This window comes from Syzygium oleosum, unplaced genomic scaffold (assembly GCF_021117445.2).
Source record: "Syzygium oleosum isolate NSW1041296 unplaced genomic scaffold, Sole_v2.1 Sole_v2.41, whole genome shotgun sequence".
NCBI classification, from domain to species: domain Eukaryota; kingdom Viridiplantae; phylum Streptophyta; class Magnoliopsida; order Myrtales; family Myrtaceae; genus Syzygium; species Syzygium oleosum.
In genome coordinates, this window is record NW_026607525.1 from 1,857,274 (window position 1) to 1,883,171 (window position 25,898).

The 25,898-nt window shown below is 38.3% G+C and overlaps 2 protein-coding genes across 2 annotated transcripts; one reads left to right on the forward strand and one right to left on the reverse strand.

Moving 5' to 3' along the window:
* Positions 1 to 1,771: 1,771 nt before the first annotated feature.
* On the reverse strand, positions 1,772 to 19,448 carry LOC115671146 (uncharacterized). The gene is made up of 10 exons (XM_056306118.1): positions 19,157 to 19,448; positions 11,104 to 12,760; positions 9,479 to 10,924; positions 8,904 to 9,271; positions 6,304 to 8,060; positions 4,475 to 4,877; positions 3,846 to 4,008; positions 2,770 to 2,873; positions 2,570 to 2,661; positions 1,772 to 2,473 (listed from the first exon to the last, which is right to left on the reverse strand). Exons 1-10 carry the CDS (start codon positions 19,393 to 19,395, stop codon positions 2,397 to 2,399), a joined length of 6,306 nt encoding a protein of 2,101 aa, XP_056162093.1. The 5' UTR covers positions 19,396 to 19,448; the 3' UTR covers positions 1,772 to 2,396.
* A 1,846-nt stretch (positions 19,449 to 21,294) lies between these two features.
* LOC115666925 (uncharacterized) lies at positions 21,295 to 23,817 on the forward strand. Its single transcript, XM_056306023.1, has 6 exons — positions 21,295 to 21,441; positions 22,562 to 22,726; positions 22,836 to 22,890; positions 23,001 to 23,143; positions 23,430 to 23,610; positions 23,756 to 23,817. The coding sequence occupies exons 1-6, from the start codon at positions 21,295 to 21,297 to the stop codon at positions 23,815 to 23,817; spliced, it is 753 nt and encodes a 250-aa protein (XP_056161998.1).
* Positions 23,818 to 25,898: the final 2,081 nt, after the last annotated feature.

Genomic DNA, 25,898 nt, shown 5'->3' on the forward strand with positions numbered 1-25,898 from the left:
GCCAGTTGGAACTCAATTTCAGCAGGTGTAAACAATTTTCTTTATTAAGTGGGAATTACTTTTGTGGTAATGCAATAAAGGCATGACATGGGCATAGGATGATGTCTGGCCATGGAAGAACTTTCCTCCTTCAAATTTCAAAATTCCCTGCAGAGTTCATATCAGGTGGGTCTTCAATCTAAAATTTGGGCAATGGCATAAATGCAATTCTCTCTCTCTCTGTCTCTCTCTGTCTCTCTCTCTCGCATGTAGTAATCTCACTGTAATGTTTGGTAAGCTATAATTGTCACTGGATTTGCTCAGAATCCTGGAGAAAAGGGACGGTGGAGATATGAATGCAAGATGAGGTTTTGCTTGATATGGTACTTTGGCAAGGATATATGTTACATCCAACCACCTTACTAAATAGGGAAACAGTAGATGTGATACATGTAAGTGCAAATGCAAAACAAATCTCTTTTTAGCACTCCTCTTTTTCTTTATGATTTTTGTCATAAGGAAAATCATGAACAATAAAAAAAAAAGCTATTAATTAAAGATATTTATAAGTGACATCAAAGTGTCCATCAAAAGTCCTCATTCGTGGTATGAAAGGTGAAACTTAAAGATCCACAATTGTGACTCGTAGGTTTTAGCGACAAATTTTATTGGCTAGTAATGTGATGAAGATTCTAGCCTGATATGTTGTACTTGCTTCTGTCATTAGAACTAGAGCAAAGTTTGTGCTAACATATGAGCATAATAAATCTAAAAGAGCCTGCGGAGGCTCCGCAAGCCAATTACAAGGAAGAGTCTTCTTGCGATGGGTCTTCATGATTCAATCCACAACCGAATCCTGGGTCCACTCTAGATCACGAATTCAAGAAGAGTTATGCCTTTTTCACCTTTTTGGAAAATTGGGCACGGAGGTTGTCTTTCCCCTTTTAAGCCGAGCATCTAAACTAGACTAGAGACCATCAACAAGGCCGCTAGGCCTAATACCAGGCCCAAAAAAGTTCTTGTTCGATCCCTCCCATGATCACCGAAATGCCGAATTAATGTACAAACTCGACCGGGCATGTCCCGAGCCGAAAGGGTCTATTGCTTGCCTAAATCCGCCCATTTCATCCTTCGGGTTGACCCTTAAATGATCAGGTCTAACCTGAAGATAACATTAATCCTTCAAGCGAGAAGCTAATGAGTAATGCGTGTGCTGCTGAATATGTGCATCATTTGTCACTCAGCCTCCAAATTTCAAAATACACGATGCGTATGCCTGTGTTGTCTATTGCAGAATGCTGAAAGAAGAAGACTTTCAAGGCCTAGTGCAGATTCTGGGATGAGACCGATGAGTAGATTGTTGGGCTAAAACGCTCTTGCCCAGGTCCACTCAGGATTTTCCGACCAACATGCCCAACACAAGAGCTTAGGTACATACCATAGAAGATATATATTAAACGAGAGGCTCTAAGTCTGAATTAGCCATATATAAAGATGAGTCGCGACTACCGAACCATCTGATAAGTCGCTGCGAAATGCAAACAGTCGGTATGGAGAAACTATGATGCAACGCGGCTTATAACTAGAGCCTCTCGTTTTTGCTTCCCTGTATCTTATGATTTTAGTCAAAATGAGGTCGCATGTTACACTCCGATGCCGGCGAGTTGTTACGATCAGAGGAGGATCCTCCTTACTTGCGTGTCGAGAAATATATAAAGATAAAGAGTATGGTGGGTTAATCCCAAGCGAGACCGGACATTATCTCAACTAGAAGAAAGATGAAAAGCATGAATAAGCAAATTGAATCATACTCGTTATCATTGCTTCTGTACGAGTGTACAACTTCTATTTCGAAAAAATGGGAAAAAAATTAACAGAAACAAATTACAAATGTTACAATCTTAGTGAGGCCATTTACACTAGATTGGAGAATACTCAAAATTGCATGGTACAACCATTAGCTAATTTGACTCCACTATGAACCTAAAACTCAATAAGAATCGAATCTACATGAATCACCTACTTGCCTATAATCCAATCTCCTGATAAAACTGGTTCACGCCTGGGTGTCAAATTGTCTTTCTTCCCCCTATGAACTTCAAGTAAGAATGAGAAAAGGTCGTCTTTCCCATTCAATAGCTCTTCCGATACGCAACAACATTTGTCTTCAAGCATATGATGAATCGATGATCCTCCAGTGATGTGATTAACATGTTGCAACAAAGCGAAGCGAATAACTGTAATCATTCCTGTCTTCACAGCACTTCGTAGTCCTCATAAAAAGGATCATATTTTGCAGAATTTATGTCCCCCGTCAAAGGCAGCAGCAACAATACCCACCAAAATGTCTTCATCGTATAAAAACCGAAAAAGATGATCTAATCTGAATGGACAGATCCAAAGGGAGTACACTCACATCAAACTTTTCCTGCGTACTGAAAGTACACTTTATAGTCATGCTGCAGAGACGCCAAAGTGTTTCTGCAAGGACCCTCTGCATATAGAAGGAAATTGCAACATATGAAACTTGAAAAAGAAAATGTTGTCCATTGAAAATAGTTTATGGCGAGGTCAGCTTATAAAAGCATACCTCCAAATACCGTATGAAGATATTGAAGATCATCTGCTGAGCAAGCATCAATTAAAGCATACACCCCGGGTCTCAAAGCTTCATCTATTTCTCTGTGATATAGTAAAAAAAGTACAACCATTTTGTTAGTATCAAAACACGTACCAATAGTAACTAGGCTCGCTTTATCTAACTTAAAGCGAAACAACAAAGGAAGGTACCTTATGAATCCAGCCTTAAGAGGACCGCATTCCGAACATGTATATATGTAACTGGACAAGAACTTAAAACAATGATGCCCATATACATCTTTCTGCTGCCTTAACTGTAAAAGGATGAAAACACCAAAACATAAGAAAACTAAACAGAAGACGGTACCATATTCATGAAAATCATGGTTTGGACATTGATACTTCCAAGGCATATATCAATCATCATTTTAGGACAAACAGTTAAAAAGTGAGATTCCAATATCTTCTGTTAAGTGCCAACTAAACACTCCCCATCTGTTTTGAGGCTTGGATACAGACAAATGTAAAATAAAGCAATCCGATGATGGGTCAATTGACGAAAGCATTCTTTTCTTGCACTGGCTTATTAGCTTATTGCTAGGAAAAACATAATTCTCCAACTACCTCTCATCCTCCTACGACTAGACCAAATTTGGATCCTAAAGTCAAATAGTTTTGTGAATTTCCCAGCATTTTGTTGGTCAGATACCCAATTTCAAGAAACTAGCTCCTTCAATGTTAATGCATGAAAACTTGACAGAAACATTATAAATCTCTCCCCAGCACTAAGGTCCATGAGGTCATTGCAATTGGTTCAAATGAACCCCTCTGCTTGAAAAAATCGTCACATAGAGGTAAAATGAAGAGGAACTCATCAATGCGATTATGAGCAATTTAACACACAACGAGGAAAAAAAAGTTCCCCAACAAAAAACCTAACCTTCTTATTTTCGATAGGAAATCAATAAGTATATAGTTAGAGGAACTTAAAAGAGTGGAGGGAACATGTTAATGAGATTATGAGTGATCGAGCACAAAAAAAAAAAAAGAATAATGCAACAAATACTTCAATGATGACATTTGCCATAATTGAAAAATATCAAGCCTCACAAAATGTAGTAAAGAACTCTCAGCCAAGTTGGTCAGCATCCCCACGTGCTCATTACCAGCATTATACCACAAAGCAACTTGCGCACAAGAAAATGCATTCCATGAACATAAAGCACAACTAAGGAATTGCAGTGTATCAATACCACACAAAGAAAACAGTTTTACTACAAAGTCACCTCTTCATAAATCCTTCGTAGGGAACATGCACATTTGACCCCTTCATGTACATCCCATGAAAGATAACCTCGGCTGACCACCAGGTCCATGTTTACAGTCTCCAAACAATTGAGAAGAACAGAAGTGGAATCTTGAAGCAAAGCTATGTATCTTTCGCATTCACTGGAAAATACACAACCATAGAGTACGTTTTCAGCAAAGAAACACTTCGATGGTGAAGAAAGGGCGATGAAAGATGACAACAATATCTCCAAAAACTTGATTGCAGTGTCAGCATATAATCTCTCTGTATGCATGCTTTTGTCTCTGTGTGTGTGGGTGCGAGCGCACGTGAGAGAGAGAGAGAGAGAGAGAGAGAGAGAGAGTTTACAGAAGTGAGAAGAGGTGCACTGCTGTTGAAGAAGAATTGAAGTAACCACGTGACATTATTTTGAAAAACAACCTTTCTCTAGTTCTTGTTTCTCGTCCCTCACTCCACAAAACACCTCTATGGAGGACGCCTCCAACTCCCCCTCATATTTATCCCAATGGATAACACTGACTATTTTGCCACCTAAATTAACTAATAAGTTTCTTGACCAACTTTTTACTGAGAACATGACTGAAGAATTTGTGAAGCATAACATACCTTTTGTGATGCTTAAGAACAGTACACAGCAATCGACAACAAGAGGCATATAGCTTCACTGAAAACGGCCGATCAATGTCAAGATTCTCCGACAAAAATAAAGAGCCCAAAGAAATCGGATCTTTCAGTTGAAACTGACAAAAGACCTGGAATAGCGCTGCAGGAATACGTAACATCTGGGCAACATGCCAAGGATCCATTTGAAAGAGAGCACGTCTTCCCGAAACCCTAATCAGTACCTCAATGCACATAAGAGTGACTGATCCTGGGTCCGGATCACCAAAGCCGTTGCCAGGTGAACTCTCATAGAAAATTAGTGGACTTTGCACATGCAGAATTATATTGAACAAACCAGCCATAAAGCTCTGGATGTGTCTCCTGAACACACTCAAACGTTTCCGACCTACAGAAGGAATTCAAGGGTTGAGGCTTACATTAATCTAAATGTGAAAATACACTATTGCCACCTCATACAGATGTATAAGTACAGGGAGACATGGCTAATTTTTCCGTTTTTGTTTAAATGACACTTCTGGACATATACTGGAAAGTATAGATAATTGGACCGCTGCTCATTCAATCTGTGTGTTTCTAGCCATCATAGATTATTGAAACACTAATCTAGGAATTTATTCATTTAACCTAATCTAGGAATACTTGTTTCTTATTTTTTTAAAATTATACTACTAAAACATTTTATGCAATACAAAGCTAGTGAAAAATTTTTATAATTTTTTTTTTAAAATTGAGGTTCTGTTTGTTTTACGAAAAATGCGACATTTCTAGAAAATATTTTCCATAAAGTCATTATCCAAGAAAATAAAAAAAAATTAATATTTTTTTTTTTTAAATCGAATTTTTAATTATTTTTTTCTTTTTCTTTTTCCTTTATTTTTGGCCGATCGCGGCCGCCGTGGCCGTCGCCTATCTGGCGAGGCTCCAGCCTCGCCGATCTGGCGAGACTCGAGCTCGCCGGCCTCGGCCTCGAGGCGAGCTCGACCTCCGGGGATACGGCGAGTCGAGCCTCGACCGAGGCCGCGAAGCTCGACCTCGCCGGCCTCGGGCGAGGTCGAGCTCGCCGGCCTCGGGCGAGGCTCCACCTCGCCAGATCCGAGGCGAGGTCGTGACCACCGGCCGAAATAAAAAAAAAAAAAGAAAGAAGAAGAAAGAAAAATAAAAATAAAAGAAAAAGAGAAAAAAAAATAATTAAATTTCGATTTTTTTTAAACATTTTTGTAAAGAGGGAGAGAGTGTGTCGATGACTGGATGGGTTTAGTAGATGGGTTGGACATGGGTTCCAAACTCAACCCATTTAGACCCATTTATCTTTAAGCTTTAAAATTTAAAACCCATTTAAGGTTGACTCTTTAAAATTAAAATGACCCATATATGACCCATTTATTTTTAAATGGGTCATATACGGTTTAAGACCCATTTTGACACCTCTAGTTTCTAGCCATCATAGATTATTGAAACGGAAAAGAGAAAGGAAAACAATAATTATTTAGAATCACCCGGGAATCAGATTATGACATTGATATAATATTATTCACTCCCATTAATTCCTGAAAGATTTTCTTTCCATTTTATACAAAATATTTTGTAAAACAACCATGGATCATCAAATTTTTTCTTTACTCAATAAACAAAGGCAAAGAGAGAATAAAATCTAATACTTGGTCTATCAACAGAAAGTGAATATTAGTTAAGCAACAATTCAGGAGAGCTTATTCCCATATTTGTTACTCATTGAAAACAAGTTTTAAGTGCCCGAGGATACATAACTTCCTCCCCTCAACCACACCTTAAACATATGTACACATCATTACCTGAAACATTTTCTAGGAGCATATCCAACAAGTCAATGCCAGCTGCAACAACAGGCGAGACAGTCCCTCCTGCCCTTCCAAAAGTAATGTCATACTTAGCCGTGCAGCATTCCTGCACTCCAACTAATGCTCTCTCTATTGCTTGGACAGCGGATAAGAGATGCAACTCTGCAGCCTTCTTAATATAAATGGTAAATGACGTTTTCAACCTTGCTTTGATGTCATCCAGGCAACACTCCAGAGGAAAATCTTTTGATCCATTTAGTCTCGCATGACCAGGAAGTGTCTTGGTGCTTGACTCAGTCTCATGAGTCATTAGAGTATATCTTTTCCCTTGCAACACGATGCATTTACCTAGAGCCCCCAACTGCAATTCTATCAGTCTGGCATACATATTTCTGGATAATGTGGGATTAGTGTAGGAGAAATGACTCCCTAATTCTTCCAGATACTTCAGAACACCATCTAAGCAAACAAATGATGATGGCTTTGGCAGCTCACCACCATTAACCAGCTCCAAGATCAGGAACTGTGCCATTGCCGTAAAAGTTTGCACCAAAGTTGTTGATAAGAGAAGAGTCCGGTCTTTCAAATTCAGCTTTAGAATGGCTGAATAACCAATAAATAAGTGCCTGAGCAGAAATGCTGCTTCAGGATTATCACCTTTAAGCAACTGCTGTAAGAAAGGCTTATTTAAATATTGCAGGTCAAGCAAATTAACTTCATTTGAAATGCTTGCAGCACAATCATCACCTTCCACATGTGACAACTGAGGGCCAACATCAGTAACCACTGACTGACTAGTAAAGCCAGATGACTCTAAGAAGGCTGTCACAACGTCCTTCTGCTTACTGCGGCTGGATATATTAGGGACAGGTGTAGAGTCACTATGTGACGAACCATCAGTTCCCAATATGTCCTGGCTGTAGTTCGACTTTTTACTACTTTGCTCATGACCTAAAGATCCCAGCTGCTGATCATTCTGACCAAGCATGATCCGCAGAAAGATACTAACTACATCTGTAAATATGTCAATAAAGAGGCTGAGCTTGCAAAGAGGTTCATGCTTCCGATAAGATGATATAACCTTGTGAATCTGATCTTTTGCATCAATGTGGTCAACAGCGGATGCTAAGCCCCAAAAGAAACCACCCAGGCAAGATATAATAGTAGATAATTTAGTCATATCTGAGGAGTTCTGACCAACATTTGCTTTTATATCATGAAAAGAGTCTTCTAGAGAACAAAATAAGCTTTGTGTCTCTTCTTTCATACTCTGTGCAACAAGGCAGATGCTTTTCCAAGCTTCAGAATGTTCAGAAGAATCCCAACATGAACCTGGTTCGACTAAATTTGTCTCCCCCGGGCCAATGTCAGAACCTTCTTGCTCTTTACAGCGCCACTTATACTTTACAATCAGGGGAAGTGTTCGACAAAAGTAATACTTGCTAAACATTAGGAACATATATGCTGTGTGTTCCATTAAAGGCAGATTCACTTTGCCAGAATTATATTCTCCCCATTCATCTTGAAGCCCGCTCACAGCAATTACAGACTTGAAAAGCCATACAAGAGAAAATAATCCTTCAGACATAAGGGCACACAGCGGATGCTCAGTTATTTCTATATTATCGCAGAAAGATGCTTCAACTAAATGTTTTAAAGCCCTTCGACAATATAAGAACAACTTGAAGTGCTTATTATGCTTAGATGAGAATGAGGCACCCTGAAAGTCCGGTAAGCTGCTAGCTGCAAGTCTGAGAAAGAAAGGAACCAATTAATCCTCAAAGAAAAGCTAAGAGGAAGACTTATGAAAGGGGGAAATTTATCACGTAAGCTCAGTCCAGCTTTTGTCTAACTTAACTCCCAAAGCTTATGAATTGTTTCGAGATAACACTGTCCTACAAAACATGTCGCATCAGGGACACTTTTCAATAAGAAACATAGCATTATAGGCCTAAACAACGGATTTCCCCAGATGCACTTTCTCCCATCACATAAATGTCTGACTCAGGTCATGAATGTTCAAAGAGAGACATTTTGGCAGAGGAGAAAACGGGCGACAAGTGAAACCAAGAGGATTATAGCTGCAATTGTGTCTGATGTGTTGTGAATGCCAATTCTTTTAGCTTTTATTCTTTTGGCCAACAACTACCATTTCATTATTCTAAAACAGATATGCGTACACAGGTTTAAGTGGACCCATGTATATGTTTCAGGGCTTCTGCTCTCAAAACTTGTGATTATTAAAAGAACTCGATCAGAACTTGTATGAATGCCATTTCAAAAGAAGACGAAGAACAACAAATGACTCATCATTTGAGAATTGTATTGAGCAACTAATATAGGCCAAAAAAAACTACGATATAAATCAAAAAACCGACAGAAAGAGAAAGGAACAGAGGAAGATATCAATCATCCAAAATCTTCTCAGGCACTCAGTTTTCCATTGAAGTTCTCACATACTGTATGGAGGGATTGCCTCAAAAGTTTCAGAACTCTTGACATCCATCGTCAGTGTTAAAATTTGTTAAACCAACAACGAATCTCAGCTAGAAGTTGTGCTGAACAACTGATAGATTGACAGAAACCAAATTTACCTTTCAACGTTAATAATGTGAGTTGCATAGCGCTTGAATGATCTCGAACTTAAGTAGTCTTTTGGCATCCAACTAAAAAGATCAAGCAAATCCATGCAAGCAGCAAAACTTGTGCTTTGAGATGTTCTTATTTCAGTGCAATCATCAATAGGCTCATTATTGAATGAGGGAGCAGTCCGCTTTGAATCATTGGTGTGGCTTTTGCTGCCTGAATCGACCGATATTGACTTCTGAAGTTTGACTAGACAATGAGACCAATTAGGTGATGAGCGTAGATCAACTTTCCCAGATGAAGCACTGCGAAATAATGACCCTGCTAACTTCTCCATCACACGACAAAGCCTTGATGCCAAGTGCCTATGGACAAACTAATGCAAAAGACGATTAAACTCAACAATTATTGATACCGACACAAAGTAAGGATAAGTAAAGGAGTGTAAAAAGTAAAGAAAAAGACATCTCGGCAGACAAAGATACATGAAAACACAAGGAGAAAATCCTCTCTTCAACATGCTTTTGCAAATGAACATAAAATGAGTAATTATTTCATAGGAAGACCATGGGCAATTGCTTACTCTATGCTCATGAAAAGTAGAGTTGTGTAGAACTTCATATGAGATTTGGTGCACCGACTTGTAGAGCATCTCACTGGGAGTTTTGTGCTTGAAAGGACTTTCAGTTGTAGCAGGAAGAGAAGAGTGGATCAAAAAGTAGAGGAACATCTTCAAATTCTTTTTAGAAGCATGAGTACACCAAATATCTATGCTCTGGCATATGATCCACCAAATTGCAGTGAGCAATGTTTTTTCATTTATAGACCCTAGACTAAAATCCCACTGATAACTTACATGCGGAGACTGGGCGCATGTATTCGTGCTTGCCTCAGAATAAATGGAGGATGATGGATCATTCACCAGAGAAGTCAGGTATCTCATTACGAAATCAGCAAGCCCTTGTGCTTCTTGTCTCAAGTTTACAACATTCTCTTCCCACTTTTGACATTTTCCGCACAGAGTTGAATGGTCAGCACCGTCAAGGGAAATGTTACGCAGCATTTCCTTCTTGCTCTGTAGAACATACCCGGCAGATTTTATCTGCCTGTTCAAATCAGCCAGTCTCTGAAGTGCAGTGGCATACAATATGTAAATCAGACAACAGCAATCTCCAACACTATTTTGAAGATAGATATCGGATACAGATTGAATAACAGTCAGAACAGAAGCTGAAGGTTTGACAACCCATGAAAAATAGCCATCATCTGGCAAATCATCCCTCTCAGTCCAATCTTTTCCAGAACATGACGTAAATGAATCGCCCATAAAAGCTGACATTTTTATTGAAGAATTTGGGGGCATAAGGCTTATTGCTTGTCTGTTTAGGCTTCGACATGACAAGTACAATCGAAAGAAGAACACAAAAGCCCAATGGCTGGACAAGCCAAACTTCACTGACATAATTTTATTAATCAATTTCTTATCAAAAATACTTCCTGATAATGACAAAAGGAACTCACTTAAGCTTCCCAACTGTGGTTCAACCAAACTACTCAAGCTAGGACGTATTACTGCCATCAAGTTGTTTATAGAAGATCCAATAGCCACACTGTTGCTGGTGGTCACAGGGATGGAATCTAGTAAACAACTGTATATCTCAGACAAACCTTTGCCCAACAATTCACAGTGCAGGTTGAAGCTAATTATAGCACATCTTCGTAAATTCCCGCAGCCAGATCCTGCTCCAACATTCTTGGAGCAACAATGTTTCATCCATATCAGAGATTCTGATATATCTTCTGCCAACTGCTCAATGCATCCACTTGCTTGCCCCTCTGGTATGGATGAAATAGCTTTATGAACAGCCACCTTAAATTCTTGAGAGCACAGTAACATTCCCACTGATTTAACATATGCCTCATATGAGGCATGAGTACCAATAAACATTTTAGGATCGATCACACCATTAACTTCCCAATTTGCTAAGAGTCTCGCAGCTTTACTAAGAGAAAAAATGACATTGCTCACCTGCATCACACAAAAGGATATCAAATAAAGAACAACAAGCCCAAGATTGAAGAGATCCAAACAACAATTAGACACAAAACAAGCACTTTTCTGGACAGTTGAGCACAGGTTCATATGAACAAGATTGATGCAGAAATTAAGCAGATGTTTGAAGCCTTTGATTATTATGATTTACAAACCTGGCGAAGTTCACTGAAGAGACTGACAAGCTGGCATCCCAGGTCAAGTATCTTGCCTTTTAATGAGTTCCCATCAGATGAATCATTTACAGAAAGCCCCGTAGCCAAGTGGACAAGCAACAAATGCCACAAACTTTCTAGGTCTTCCCCAATAACCTCGTATTCTATGTCTAGAAGACAACCAATAGCAGCAACCAGCTCCTTGACCACAGAAGAAAATAGTACCTTGTGCATTCCGATATCTGTGTGGTGCTTGGACTGCCAAAATACGTTAAAGTTAGCTGATAGTGAGATTATTGTACGGTAAACTTCCTTAAGAAAACCCAAAAAAGCTCCTCCAGAGATGTCCTCGGTCTTAACATAGACCTTTTCGTCGATAATGCCGTGAAGTATCCAATTTACAGAACCGAGTATGTATTGAACATTCATCAAGTCTTCCACTTCCATTTTCTCCAGAAGATAGCTATTAAGCTTGACCAATAGAGGCTCCATAATCTGCACAAAAAAATCAAACAGCGATTTGCGTGCTTCTGGGCTCAGATTAACCAAGCTATAATCTCTCTCAGAATTTATATCACTAGCCACGGATAGCATTTTAGATCTGTGACCAAATAAACCGTGTTCTGGTTGTTTTGAACCTTCACCGGCTGATGGTGCACTACTCCCTTCTATTGGCACGGAAGCTCCCCTAAGTTTTCTTACTTGCTTAACAAGCAAATGAAACAGTTTACTAACACCTTTCAACGCCAACACCTTCTTTGCAGTCATAATTTCTTGCAGTTCCTCAAATAAATGTCTGTGGTAACTCATGATGATGATCTTTGAGTCTTTTGACTTTCCTTCATTGGCAGTGAGATACTTGTCAGAGCTATGCAAAGTCAAGAAGCCCTCAACATGAATTGGATGGAACACCCCATTCGACAAGACTTCATCAACTGACGTCAAAAGGTTGCTAGTGAGACCAGGATTATTTCTGTTGCCACTTAGATGACCGAACAATTGCAATAGTGGCTCAAGAAGTTTATGTACAAATTCACTAAAACCACTTTTCCGAGTTGGGTGAATCCTCAAAAATTTGGCAAATGGATCAAGTACAAAGCAGGAGAACTGCAGAACCAAAACACCTGCTTTGCTGCTGTCAAGATTCTGTATAAAAATACTGTTGACGAGCTCAATCACCGCATGGACAGTTGAAATCCATTGCTCCAAGCTTTCATTTGACGCGACATTGTGGGAAGCATATAACAAAGAAACGCAATCAACCATAAGATTAAACAATTCAAACCCTTCTGTAAGGAAGGACTCCTCTGCATGCATGGGTGAATCATTGAGCCTGAATAGCACATGACTTGCAATAAACTGGATAGGTTGCAAAAGCTTTTGGGAAAAAGTTAGAGGAATCTGCAATCTCGATGACTTCTCCAGGCAGAACTTGAAAATCTCCCAGCATCTCGCGTCTAAACACGCCTTAACTACATCATGCCGTTCTCCATCAAATTTGACTTTCTTTCCCGATGAAATCAACAATGACTGAATCCATTCGCTAAGGAAGACTATCACACGGGACAGTTTCACCGTATCACAATCTTGTTCGGGCCCATTACACTCTTCTTCTTCGCTTCTCGTTCTGACATAATCCAGAGCAATCTCCACCTTCCTGCATTTAAGATTTATGATCAAGCTAAAAATATTCAACGGCTGTTTCGATTATTCAGATAATTCCTAGAGTTCGTAAAAATTCAACAATTTTTACATGTTCCAATTTTGTTTACAAGACTCAGTGCGAGATAGTTATTCCTTTCTTACTGTTTCCTTTTCTCAGCGCCTGTTCTAAATCTTCAAAATTGAAAAAGGCATCAGATTGATCTCCAGATTAAGTTCAATGCACAAAACAAATTCTGGGAAATCCTCGATGTCATCGATAATAAACATTCCGATCATTAGAGTCCCCGTCGTAAATAAAGCATCGCCGCGACTAAGTTCATAGCAAAGCACATTGTCTCCGCTCTTCTTCATCATACTAATAGCAGAACAACAACGACAAGCGAAGTCACAACTCTCGCTTTAGGGAGACATAAAAGAGAGACTAACTTTCCGACGTCGATGTCCTTGTCCTGCAAGGAGAGAATCAGCTGCAGGTTCCGCCAGGGACCATCCTTCTGCACCATCGGATTACTGCTGGCTTCTTGTCCTTCTTCATCGGCGGAATCATCAACGCGGCGCGACTTGCTAAGCCTCGATGGACCATCTTCTGCGTGCTGCTTGATGGGTCTCCTCTTCTTCTTGCCTCTCGAGTGTTCAGCTCCGGACTTCGCTTCTTCTTCCGCCATTGCTGACGTCACGCTGGCCTGGAGGAAATTGTGCAGAGAGAGAGAGAGAGAGAGAGAGGCGTTTAGAGGACGGACGGAGGAGCAAGCGGTTTTCGCTGAAGGGTTTAAGCCGGGTCATGGGCCGGTCGGGTCGACCCGATAGATATGATGGACATGGACCTGATCATATTTTGGGTTCTTGAAAATGCCTTACAATTAGGGTGATCAGTTCCCGGTTCCCCGATCCAATTTTAAGGTGAAACCAGGAACCGGGAACTGGGGACCGGACCGATTGGTCCTAGGTCGGTTCTCGTCCGATCAAATAGAACCGGTCACTTAGGTTTAGTTCACATTTTATTAATTTTTATCAATAAATTTATATCAATAAAGTTCACTTACAATTTAGTTTACATTTTACTAATTTTTGTCAATGAAGCTACGTCAATGAAATTCACTTAAGGTTTAGTTCATATTTTATTAATTTTTTTGAAGAAATAAAAAAATGAAAAAAGGTATGTATAGTTGGTTCGGTGCGGTTGGTTCGATTCCCCCTTGGAACCAGGAACCGGACCAACTGGCTGGTTCGGTCTAAACCGAGCAATTTTTGGGTTGGGCGGTCCATTTTTCACACCCCTACTTACAATGACATCCGACACTAGTTTACTCTGTAAGTGCTAAAATTATAAGATATAATATTTTGTCGATATCTTTCCTTGTTTGGAAGTGCTTAATCAACATGAGCAGAATATAATATCCCGTAAAGTGTAGAATATAATATTTCATAAATATAATGATATATGGCACTATTTTACTTTAATTTTTACGTTTTTTACTTTATTTATTAACTTTTTTAGTGTATTAATTTACTTTCTAAATATGATACAAAATTTTTATCTGAGTAATATATACGCATGAAGAGCTTAAAGTGAGTTAAATAGGTAGGTAGTATTCTAGTAATATGGGTCGGGTTTGAAATTTGTATTGCAAATATATGGGTCAAGGCGGGTTGAATGAGTCAATTTAGGTCAAACAATATTCGGTTCAACCCGACCTAATCGACTCATTTGATGGCCCCAAAAGTAGTTATGCATGTGATGAACATTGAAGGAGTTTGAAAGCAAGATGGCTAACATGCACTCACTCTTCTTTTTTTTTTTTTAAATGGTAACCATGCATTATTTTAAGGAAAAGTTTTAGCATATCGATGCTCTATTTCGGGTCATACCTCAACTGCCTCTCTTTAAACAAATAAACTTGTCGTTTTGAAGTTCATATGTATGAATCGGTCATAATAACATTGGCTATGGCAATAATTATGCCTGATATGACCATGAAAGAATGAGACAAGTGGCAAACATGCATTATTTTTTGGAACAATGGCTAACATGCGTTATTCAATAACAGTTTTCATCTCTCAAACATTTGACTTTTACCATGTTTGGAATCAATATCATTTATCTTTTACCATGTTTGGAATAAAAAACATTTATGTATGAATCGCCGGTCCAGAATAACGTTGGCTATGGTAACAATTATGCATGATATGACCATGACAGAATGAAACAAGTGGCAAACATGCAATTCAACAGCGAAGCTGGGGTTACTCAATGACACTCTTCAGTTTCTCAAACATTTTGTCTTTTACCTTGTTTGGAATTAAAAACATTTATCTTTTACCATCTTTCAAAACTAATTGCATCGTTCAAACTTATGATCCCGCAGTAAAATATACGACCTCCTTACCATTGTACGAACATGCTCAGCAATATATACCCAAGCGCAGCTAAACACTAGAAGGCCTCACTTTTATGCTTCTTTTTGTCACCATGAAACTGAATGTGGAACACACGCCGTTGCTGCTCCTAGTCTTCGGTCTTTCTCTGTGTGAGATGGCCTATATTTCCGAAGAGGATGGTTTAGACTTGGAAAGCCAGGTTAGAACCACGAACAAGCCATCCATCATGACCTTTACGGTAATTTTTGTTCAAATTCTTTTTTCTGCAATACTCTCATTTAAATTTCATGGTGATATTGCAATTTACTCGGTTAATTATTGAAGTACGATTGCTGCTCGACGAACAACTAACGGTGTTTGATTTTATCAAGACTAAAGAGGGAGACACAATTGATTGTGTCGATATAAACAAACAACCGGCACTCGATCATCCTTTACTGAAAAATCATAAGGTTCAGGTAAAAATTCATCATTTTCTCCAAAATCAACTGATAAATATGCGGACCGATATCGTATCATTTACATGAAATGGTCCACTTGATACTTCTATAATCAGCTTTTTCTTCTTGTAGACAGAACCGAATCTACATGTCACTCACTTGCGCAGAACTTTTCCAAATGCAAAATCAGTAAGATTTGGGTTGGGAGAACCTTGCCCTGTCGGAACAGTACCCATTCGTCGAGTAACAAAAGAAGATTTGATGAGGGCAAGATCCATGCCCAAGATACCGTCGGTCACGGCTGCGAGGCAAACTACTCTTAATTCAAATCAACATGTACAATCCCTCTCTCCCATGCTCACATGCATATCTACACACATACCATATCACCGGTGACTTTATTTTTTTGAATCTTTTAATGAAGTTATGTATATATGAATTTCATGAGACCACATGTCAAATGTCTAGTTATGACGATCTCAAAATCTGTTCTTTCCATGATTTGTGTATAAAAAGAAAATTTATGCATCTATTGAAATAAGACCGGTAGGCATAGGTGATTAAGAGATTATTTAGGGTGTGTTTGTTTTACCGAAAGCTTCATTATAAACAAAAATCTTCATTATAAAGGAAAATAATTTCTATTGAAATTATTCATGAAAAATGGTTTGTTTTCATTAGTTTGGTGGTTTAGGAAAAGTAATTTCCTTCTTGTTATAAGAGAAAATTGTTTTCCCACAATCTAAACTTGTTTTCAGTTCAAGGAAAATGTTTTCCACACATCAATTAGTTTTCCGTCATCTAAATACTAAAAAGTCTTAAAACATTTTTCCAAAGGTAGTTTTCGTTCAAACAAACGGATCCTTAGTTTTCTTTCACTTCCTAGAAGTCTAAATTACAAGATATCATTTGCAGGTGGTTTCTATAACAGACTACATGACTGAAAATATCAAATACGGAGGAGGTGGAGGTACGACGGTCTACAATCTAACTGTTGCTCATGATCAATTTAGTACACATAATGTGTGGATTGAAACTGGTCCCCCGGATCATATTAGCATGATTGCAGCTGGTTGGATGGTAAGTGATTTTTAAAGTAAGTCAATGTCATAGTTTTTATTTATTTTATATACAAGAAGTTCAACATATGGAAAAATCATGTAAGAGAAAAATCTCTTAATTTCCTAGGTTTCTCCGCGGTTATATGGTGATAATCTTCCTCGGTTGTTCACATATTGGACGGGTGAGCTATGAAGATATTTGTTAATTCTAATCGAACCACTTTTTAAATGATCCAAACTAGAAGTTGGAGATGATTTGAATCCTATTGACTAAAGCATTATCCTCATAAGGTGATGGCCATCGCAACGGGTGCTACAATGCATTATGTCCGGGTTTCGTCCAAGTGGATAGGAAAATAAGCCCCGGTTATCCAATATATCCTACTTCTACTTATGGTGGACCTCAATCTGTGCTTGTAATCCACATTGAACAGGTATGTTTGATCATTTCAAGGTGCTTAATATGATGGTTTTTGCTAAAATACATTAGAGACTAATACTTTTGTTCTTATAGTTAGAATTTGCGCTATCTTTCTACCATTCTGAAAGTTATCCATATAAGCATATAATCAATCATTGCATCCATGTTATATACATTATCACTGTCCCTAATGCCAAGCATGGTGCGATATCACATCGTCTATTGAAATAAACTAGTGTTAATAATTTCTGCATTTTTTACATCATTAGCACTTATTATCAATATTTATTTTCAATCAGGATCGAAATACTGGGAATTGGTGGTTGATTTTGACCTCTCGAGCGATTAAAATAGGCTACTGGCCAAAGGAACTATTCTTATATTTGCGCAATGGCTCACTACACACAGCTTGGGGAGGGGTTGGTGTATCCGGAAGCGATGGAGTTTGTCCACCGATGGGAAGTGGTCACAGGCCCGATGGTAATCTCAAGCATGCCACAATCTTTAAATGGCTTCACTGGATTCGATCGGATGGCAAATCTTTACCTCCTCCAGATAAGACGTTGGCGTGGGTGGATAGATCCAATGTTTATGGTTTGATGATTCACCATCATACGATTTTTAGAAATAGCTACATCATTAGCTTTGGAGGCCCAGGAGGTTATTGCAGGGGATAGAAAACACATGAAGAAGCTATCTTGAGCAATTCAAATAACAAAGCTATCGATTTTTGATTCACACTTTTTTGTTTGTAACTAGTGACGTTCATTTTCGTTTCCTTCCTCTTGGGGTTGAGGTGGCAATCGCACACAATGCGACCTCAATGGTAAGCATAACGCCACGTTCTTTAGACGGCTTTGCGAAATTATTGGATATAGTGAACGCCTGCTAGCTCTTTCGACCCAATTCAACATCTATGGTTTGAAGATCACTATGCTAAACAATGACAAACGAGCTACATAATTTCATTGTAGCAGGCAAGTTGTTGCTGGGAATAGAAACTTTATAGAAAATAAATGTTTACCTCGAACAATTTAAAAAGCAAAACTCTCCATTTTTCACTTTATGTGCTCCCTTTTATGACTAGTACTTCGTATTTTCTTTTCCTTTCTTGAGATCGAGAGTGAGATTGCGATTACTAGTGGTCATGATTAGTAAGAATGAACTTTAACATAAAACTAGGCATGTTGGTATAGATAAAATCATCTGTTGTGCATATAATGAATATACATGACCTACTACAGCAAACTATATAATTCATGGCGACAATTGCCATTTTGTAGCTATTATTAGAGATGTTATTGCTAACGGTCTTATAAGCACATTTTGAGTCACCGCCATGCTCGAATAATACTGATGTTGCAAGTACCTTGCTTTAGTTTTTACCCAAAATTGAATTTGATCCGTGATCTCACCAGCTTGAAAATACGTCCTAATATTATAGTTGGACAAGTACTTATCAAGAGATCTTTAACGATACCTATTCTGTCAAAATCTAACGTCTCTAGAAGTTTCTCGGTCTTTCAAAATATAATTTACGGCTTTTCGATTCATCGAGAATTATGTCAATTTGGTTTGAAAGGAGAGAAGTATCATGTGTCAGAATTTAGTCATAATCTCCCTTTTCTATTAGTGAACAAAAGAGACCAAGAATAGAACAAAATAGGAGAGATACGTGACAATCTTCAAAGCAAGAGGAGTCCAAATGAGCTTGAACGGAACTGACCTGTTGTGGCTGGGCCAAAACATATCTTGAAACCTAATTCACCCGGTCCGTGCTCACTGTCTGAAGTGATTTCTTTTGAACACCAAAGCGTGAGAAGTACTTGTGAAGAAAGATTGAATAAATTAACCTATGAAATTGTAACTTTAAAACAATAATAATGAGTGAAAAGGTGGAAATCCTCGATGTCATCGACAATAAACATTCCGATCATTAGAGTCCCCGTCGTAAATAAAGCATCGCCGCGACTAAGTTCATAGCAAAGCACATTGTCTCCGCTCTTCTTCATCATACTAATAGCAGAACAACAACGACAAGCGAAGTCACAACTCTCGCTTTAGGGAGACATAAAAGAGAGACTAACTTTCCGACGTCGATGTCCTTGTCCTGCAACGAGAGAATCAGCTGCAGGTTCCGCCAGGGACCATCCTTCTGCACCATCGGATTACTGCTGGCTTCTTGTCCTTCTTCATCCGCGGAATCATCAACGCGGCGCGACTTGCTAGGCCTCGATGGACCATCTTCTGCGTGCTGCTTGATGGGTCTCCTCTTCTTCTTGCCTCTCGAGTGTTCAGCTCCGGACTTCGCTTCTTCTTCTGCCATTGCTGACGTCACGCTGGCCTGGAGGAAATTGCAGAGAGAGAGAGAGAGAGGGGTTTAGAGGACGGACGGCGGGGCAAGCGGTTTTCGTTGAAGGGTTTAAGCCGGGTCATGGGCCGGTCGGGTTGACCCGATAGATATGATGGATATGGACCTGATCATAGTTTTGGTTCTTGAAAATGCATTAATTGTAATTAGGGTGATCAATTACCGATCCGGTCCCCAGTTCCCAGCTGGTTCTAAGGTCGGGAACCGAACCAGATCTTCCGGTCTGGTCAAATGAAACCGGTCATTTAGGGTTTAGTTCATGTTTTACTAATTTTTGTTAATGAATATATGTCAATGAAGTTTACTTAGAATTTAATTTACATTTTACTAATTTTTTTGAAGAAATAAAAAAGGTATATATAGTCAGTCCGGTCCGATCAGTCCGGTTCTTCCTTGGAATCGAGAATTGGATCGACACTCCCGGGGATCGGATCGGCCCGGTCTAGGCAGTTTCTGGGTTCGGCGGTCCATTTTGTACCTTCCTATTTACAATGACATCCGACACTATTTTACTTGATAAGTGTTGAAATTATAAGATATAATATTTCGTCGATATCTTTCCTTGTTTGGAAGTGCTTAATCAACATGAGCAGAATACAATATTCCACAAAGGGTAGAATATAATATTTCATAAATATAATGATATATGGCACTATTTTACTTTAATTTTTACGTTTTTTACTTTATTTATTAACTTTTTTAGTGTATTAATTTACTTTCTAAATATCATATAAAATTTTTATTTGAATAATATATACGCATGAAAAGCTTAAAGTGAGTTAAATAGGTAGGTATTATTCTAGTAATATGGGTTGGGTTTGAAATTTGTATTGCAAATATATGGGTCAAGGTGGGTTAAATGAGTTAATTTGGGTCAAACAAAATTCGGATCGACCCGACCTGATCGACTCACTTGATGGCCCAGAAGTAGTTATGCATGTGATGTACATTGAAGGAGTTTGAAAGCAAAATGGCTAACATGCACTCTCTTTTTTTTTTTAATGGTAACCATGCATTATTTTAAGGAAAAGTTTTAGCATATCGATGCTCTATTTCGGGTCATACCTCAACCGCCTCTCTTTAAACAAATAAACTTGTCGTTTTGAAGTTCCTATTATGCATGTGATGAACATTGAAGGAGTTTGAAAACAAAATGGCTAACATGCACTCTTTTTTTTTTTAATGGTAACCATGCATTATTTTGAGGAAAAGTTTTAGCATATCGATGCTCTATTTCGGATCATACCTCAACTGCCTCTCTTTAAACAAATAAACTTGTCGTTTTAAAGTTCATATGTATGAATCGGTCATAATAACGTTGGCTATGGCAATAATTATGCCTGATATGACCATGAAAGAATGAGACAAGTGGCAAACATGCATTATTTTTTGCGACAATGGCAAACATGCGTTATTTAATAATAGTTTTCAGTCTCTCAAACATTTGTCTTCTATCATGTTTGGAATCAACATCATTTATCTTTTACCATGTTTGGAATAAAAAACATTTATGTATGAATCGCTGGTCCAGAATAACGTTGGCTATGGTAACAATTATGCATGATATGACCATGACAGAATGAAACAAGTGGCAAACATGCAATTTTTTTTAGGACAGCGAAGCAGGGATTATTCAATGACACTCTTCAGTTTCTCAAACATTTGTCTTTTACCTTGGTTGGAATAAAAAACATTTATCTTTTTCCATCTTTCAAATCTAATTGCATTGCTCAAACTTATGATCCCATAGTAAAACGTACGACCTCCTTACCATTGTACGAACATGCTCAGCAATATATACCCAAGCGCAGCTAAACACTAGAAGGCCTCACTTTTATGCTTCTTTTTATCACCATGAAACTGAATGTGGAACACACGCCGTTGCTGCTCCTAGTCTTCGGTCTTTCTCTGTGTGAGATGGCCTATATTTCCGAAGAGGATGGTTTAGACTTGGAAAGCCAGGTTAGAACCATGAACAAGCCATCCATCATGACCTTTACGGTAATTTTTGTTCAAATTCTTTTTTCTGCAATACTCTCATTTAAATTTCATGGTGATATTGCAATTTACTCGGTTAATTATTGAAGTACGATTGCTGCTCGACGAACAACTAACGGTGTTTGATTTTATCAAGACTAAAGAGGGAGACACAATTGATTGTGTCGATATAAACAAACAACCGGCACTCGATCATCCTCTACTGAAAAATCATAAGGTTCAGGTAAAAATTCATCATTTTCTCCTAAATCAACTAATAAATATACAGACCGATATCGTATCATTTAAATGAAATGGTCAACTTGATACTTCTATAATCAGCTTTTTCTTCTTGTAGACGGAACCGAATCTACATGTCACTCACTTGCGCAGAACTTTTCCAAATGCAAAATCAGTAAGATTTGGGTTGGGAGAACCTTGCCCTGTCGGAACAGTACCCATTCGTCGAGTAACAAAAGAAGATTTGATGAGGGCAAGATCCATGCCCAAGATACCGTCGGTCACGGCTGCGAGGCAAACTACTCTTAATTCAAATCAACATGTACAATCCCTCTATCCCATGCTCACATGCATATCTACACACATACCATATCACCGGTGACTTTATTTTTTTTTGAATCTTTTAATGAAGTTATGTATATATGAATTTCATGAGACCACATGTCAAATGTCTAGTTATGACGATCTCAAAATCTGTTCTTTCCATGATTTGTGTATAAAAAGAAAATTTATGCATCTATTGAAATAAGACCGGTAGGCATAGGTGATTAAGAGATTATTTAGGGTGTGTTTGTTTTACCGAAAGCTTCATTATAAACAAAAAATCTTCATTATAAAGGAAAATAATTTCTATTGAAATTATTCATGAAAAATGGTTTGTTTTCATTAGTTTGGTGGTTTAGGAAAAGTAATTTCCTTCTTGTTATAAGAGAAAATTGTTTTCCCACAATCTAAACTTGTTTTCAGTTCAAGGAAAATGTTTTCCACACATCAATTAGTTTTCCGTCATCTAAATACTAAAAAGTCTTAAAACATTTGTCCAAAGGTAGTTTTCGTTCAAACAAACGGATCCTTAGTTTTCTTTCACTTCCTAGAAGTCTAAATTACAAGTTATCATTTGCAGGTGGTTTCTATAACAGACTACATGACTGAAAATATCAAATACGGAGGAGGTGGAGGTACGACGGTCTACAATCTAACTGTTGCTCATGATCAATTTAGTACACATAATGTGTGGATTGAAACTGGTCCTCAAGATCATATTAGCATGATTGCAGCCGGTTGGATGGTAAGTGATTTTTAAAGTAAGTCAACATCATAGTTTTTTATTTATTTTACATACAAGAAGTTCAACATATGAAAAAATGATGTAAGAGAAAAATCTCTTAATTTCCTAGGTTTCTCCACGGTTATATGGTGATAATCTTCCTCGGGTGTTCACATATTGGACGGGTGAGCTGCGAAGATAATTGTTAATTCTTAATCGAACCACTTTTTAAATGATCCAAACTAGAAGTTGGAGATGATTTGAATCCTATTGACTAAAGCATTATCCTCATAAGGTGATGGCTATCGCAACGGGTGCTACGATGCATTATGTCCGGGTTTCGTCCAAGTGGATAGGGAAATAAGCCCCGGTTATCCAATATATTCTACTTCTACTTATGGTGGAGCTCAATCTGTGCTTGTAGTCCACATCGAACAGGTATGTTTGATCATTTAAAGGTGCATAATATGATGGTTTTTGCTAAAATACATTAGAGACCAAAACTTTTGTTCTTATAGTTAGAATTTGCGCTATCTTTCTACCCTTCTGAAAGTTATCCATATAAGCATATAATCAATCATTGCATCCATGTTATATACATTATCACTGTCCCTAATACCAAGCATGGTGCAATATCACATCGTCTATTGAAATAAACTAGTGTTAATAATTTCTGCATTTTTTACATCATTAGCACTTATTATCAATATTTATTTTCAATCAGGATCGAAATACTGGGAATTGGTGGTTGATTTTGACCTCTCGAGCGATTAAAATAGGCTACTGGCCAAAGGAACTATTCTTATATTTGCGCAATGGTTCACTACACACAGCTTGGGGAGGGGTTGGCGTAGCTGGAAGCGATGGAGTTTGTCCACCGATGGGAAGTGGTCATAGGCCCGATGGTAATCTCAAGCATGCCACGATCTTTGAATGGCTTCATTGGATTCGATCGGATGGCAAATCCTTACCTGCTCCACATAAGATGCGAGAATGGGTGGATAGATCCAATGTTTATGGTTTGATGATTCACCATCGTACGATTTTTAGAAAAAGCTACATCATTAGCTTTGGAGGTCCAGGAGGTTATTGCAGGGGATAGAAAAACATGAAGAAGTTATCTTTGAGCAATTCAAATGACAAAGCTATCAATTTTCGGTTCACACTTTTTTTTGTTTGTAACTAGTGACGTTCATTTTCGTTTCCTTCCTCTTGGGGTTGAGGTGGCAATCACACGAAATGCGACCTCAATGGTAAGCATAACGCCACGTTCTTTAGACGGCTTTGCGAAATTATTGGATATAGTAAACGCGTGCTAGCTCTTTCGACCCAATTCAACATCTATGGTTTGAAGATCACTATGCTAAACAATGACAAACGAGCTACATAATTTCATTGTAGCAGGCAAGTTGTTGCTGGGAATAGAAACTTTATAGAAAATAAATGTTTACCTCGAACAATTTAAAAAGCAAAACTCTCCATTTTTCACTTTATGTGCTCCCTTTTATGATTAGTACTTCGTATTTTCTTTTCCTTTCTTGAGATCGAGAGTAAGATTGCGATTACTAGCGGTCATGATTAGTAAGAATGAACTTTAACATAAAACTAGGCATGTTGGTATAGATAAAATCATCTGTTGCGCATATAATGAATATACATGACCTACTACAGCAAACTATATAATTCGTGGCGACAATTGCCGTTTTGCAGCTATTATTAGAGATGTTATTGCTAACGGTCTTATAAGCACATTTTGAGTCACCGCCATGCGCGAATAATACTGATGTTGCAAGTACCTTGCTTTAGTTTTTACCCAAAATTGAATTTGATCCGTGATCTCACCAGCTTGAAAATACGTCCTAATATTATAGTTGGACAAGTACTTATCAAGAGATCTTTAACGATACCTATTCTGTCGAAATCTAACGTCTCTAGAAGTTTCTCGGTCTTTCAAAATATAATTTACAGCTTTTCGATTCATCGAGAATTATGTCAATTTGGTTTGAAAGGGGAGAAGTATCATGTGTCAGAATTTAGTCATAATCTCCCTTTTCAATTAGTGAACAAAAGAGACCAAGAATAGAACAAAATAGGAGAGATACGTGACAATCTTCAAAGCAAGAGGAGTCCAAATGAGCTTGAACGGAACTGACCTGTTGTGGCTGGGCCAAAACATATCTTGAAACCTAATTCACCCGGTCCGTGCTCACTGTCTGAAGTGATTTCTTTTGAACACCAAAGCGTGAGAAGTACTTGTGAAGAAAGATTGAATAAATTAACCTATGAAATTGTAACTTTAAAACAATAATAATGAGTGAAAAGATGGAAAGTAGCAAGACATTTTTTTTTGGGATTAAACATGTGTGCACACATGCACCCGCAATAATATAAGGAAAAAGCCACACGCACCCGCGCTCGCACGCATCGTTTGCATTTATTTGGAAAAAGTAGCCTTCCTTCTTCTTCTTCTTCTTTATCTGCCATGAAAAAAGCTTGCGTTTCAGACGACTCAAATTTCAGAAGAACGATGCATCTTGCGCCTCCTTATCTAGGTCTTTGGATTACTTGCAAAGAAGTAATCATGGTCGACCGAAACTCGAAGCTATATAACCAAGAGGGTGCTACTTCAGCCTCCTCTCTCTGTCTTGTCGCTAAACTCCCGGTCGTGGCCGGCGAAATGTGGGAAGGTGACAGCAACGGCGGCTGCGACTGCCTGCTCTTCCATTTCAATAATCTTGTTGGATTTCCGCCAACACAAATTTTTGTGTGCTCGAATAGAGATGTTCAAGGGCATCATCTTGAGACCGCTAGGAGGCCAAGATGAACTTCTTTATATGCTGTTAGGAAACTAACACCGTCTTGCTCCGCAGTTGGACCTTATTGCTTACATAGTATCTTTTATGCTCGCAGAAAGACTCTGTATTTTGCAGTCTGAATGTAAGCCCATGTTGATTAGGCCCATGTTTTACCAATTGTATATCTTTGATTACTGAGAATGAGGTTGCAAATGGAATACACTACTTGGGTTGATTCTGAACTGTCCTCCCGTTGATTTGGAATATGATTTTCGAATTTGGTAGGAAAATATTTTTCATTGACTAATTTTCTTAAGCGATCCAAACGCTGGAAAATGAAGAAAATGTTTTCCCTAAACATATTTTCCGCAAAACAAACGGAGCCTAAGTATTTTGCA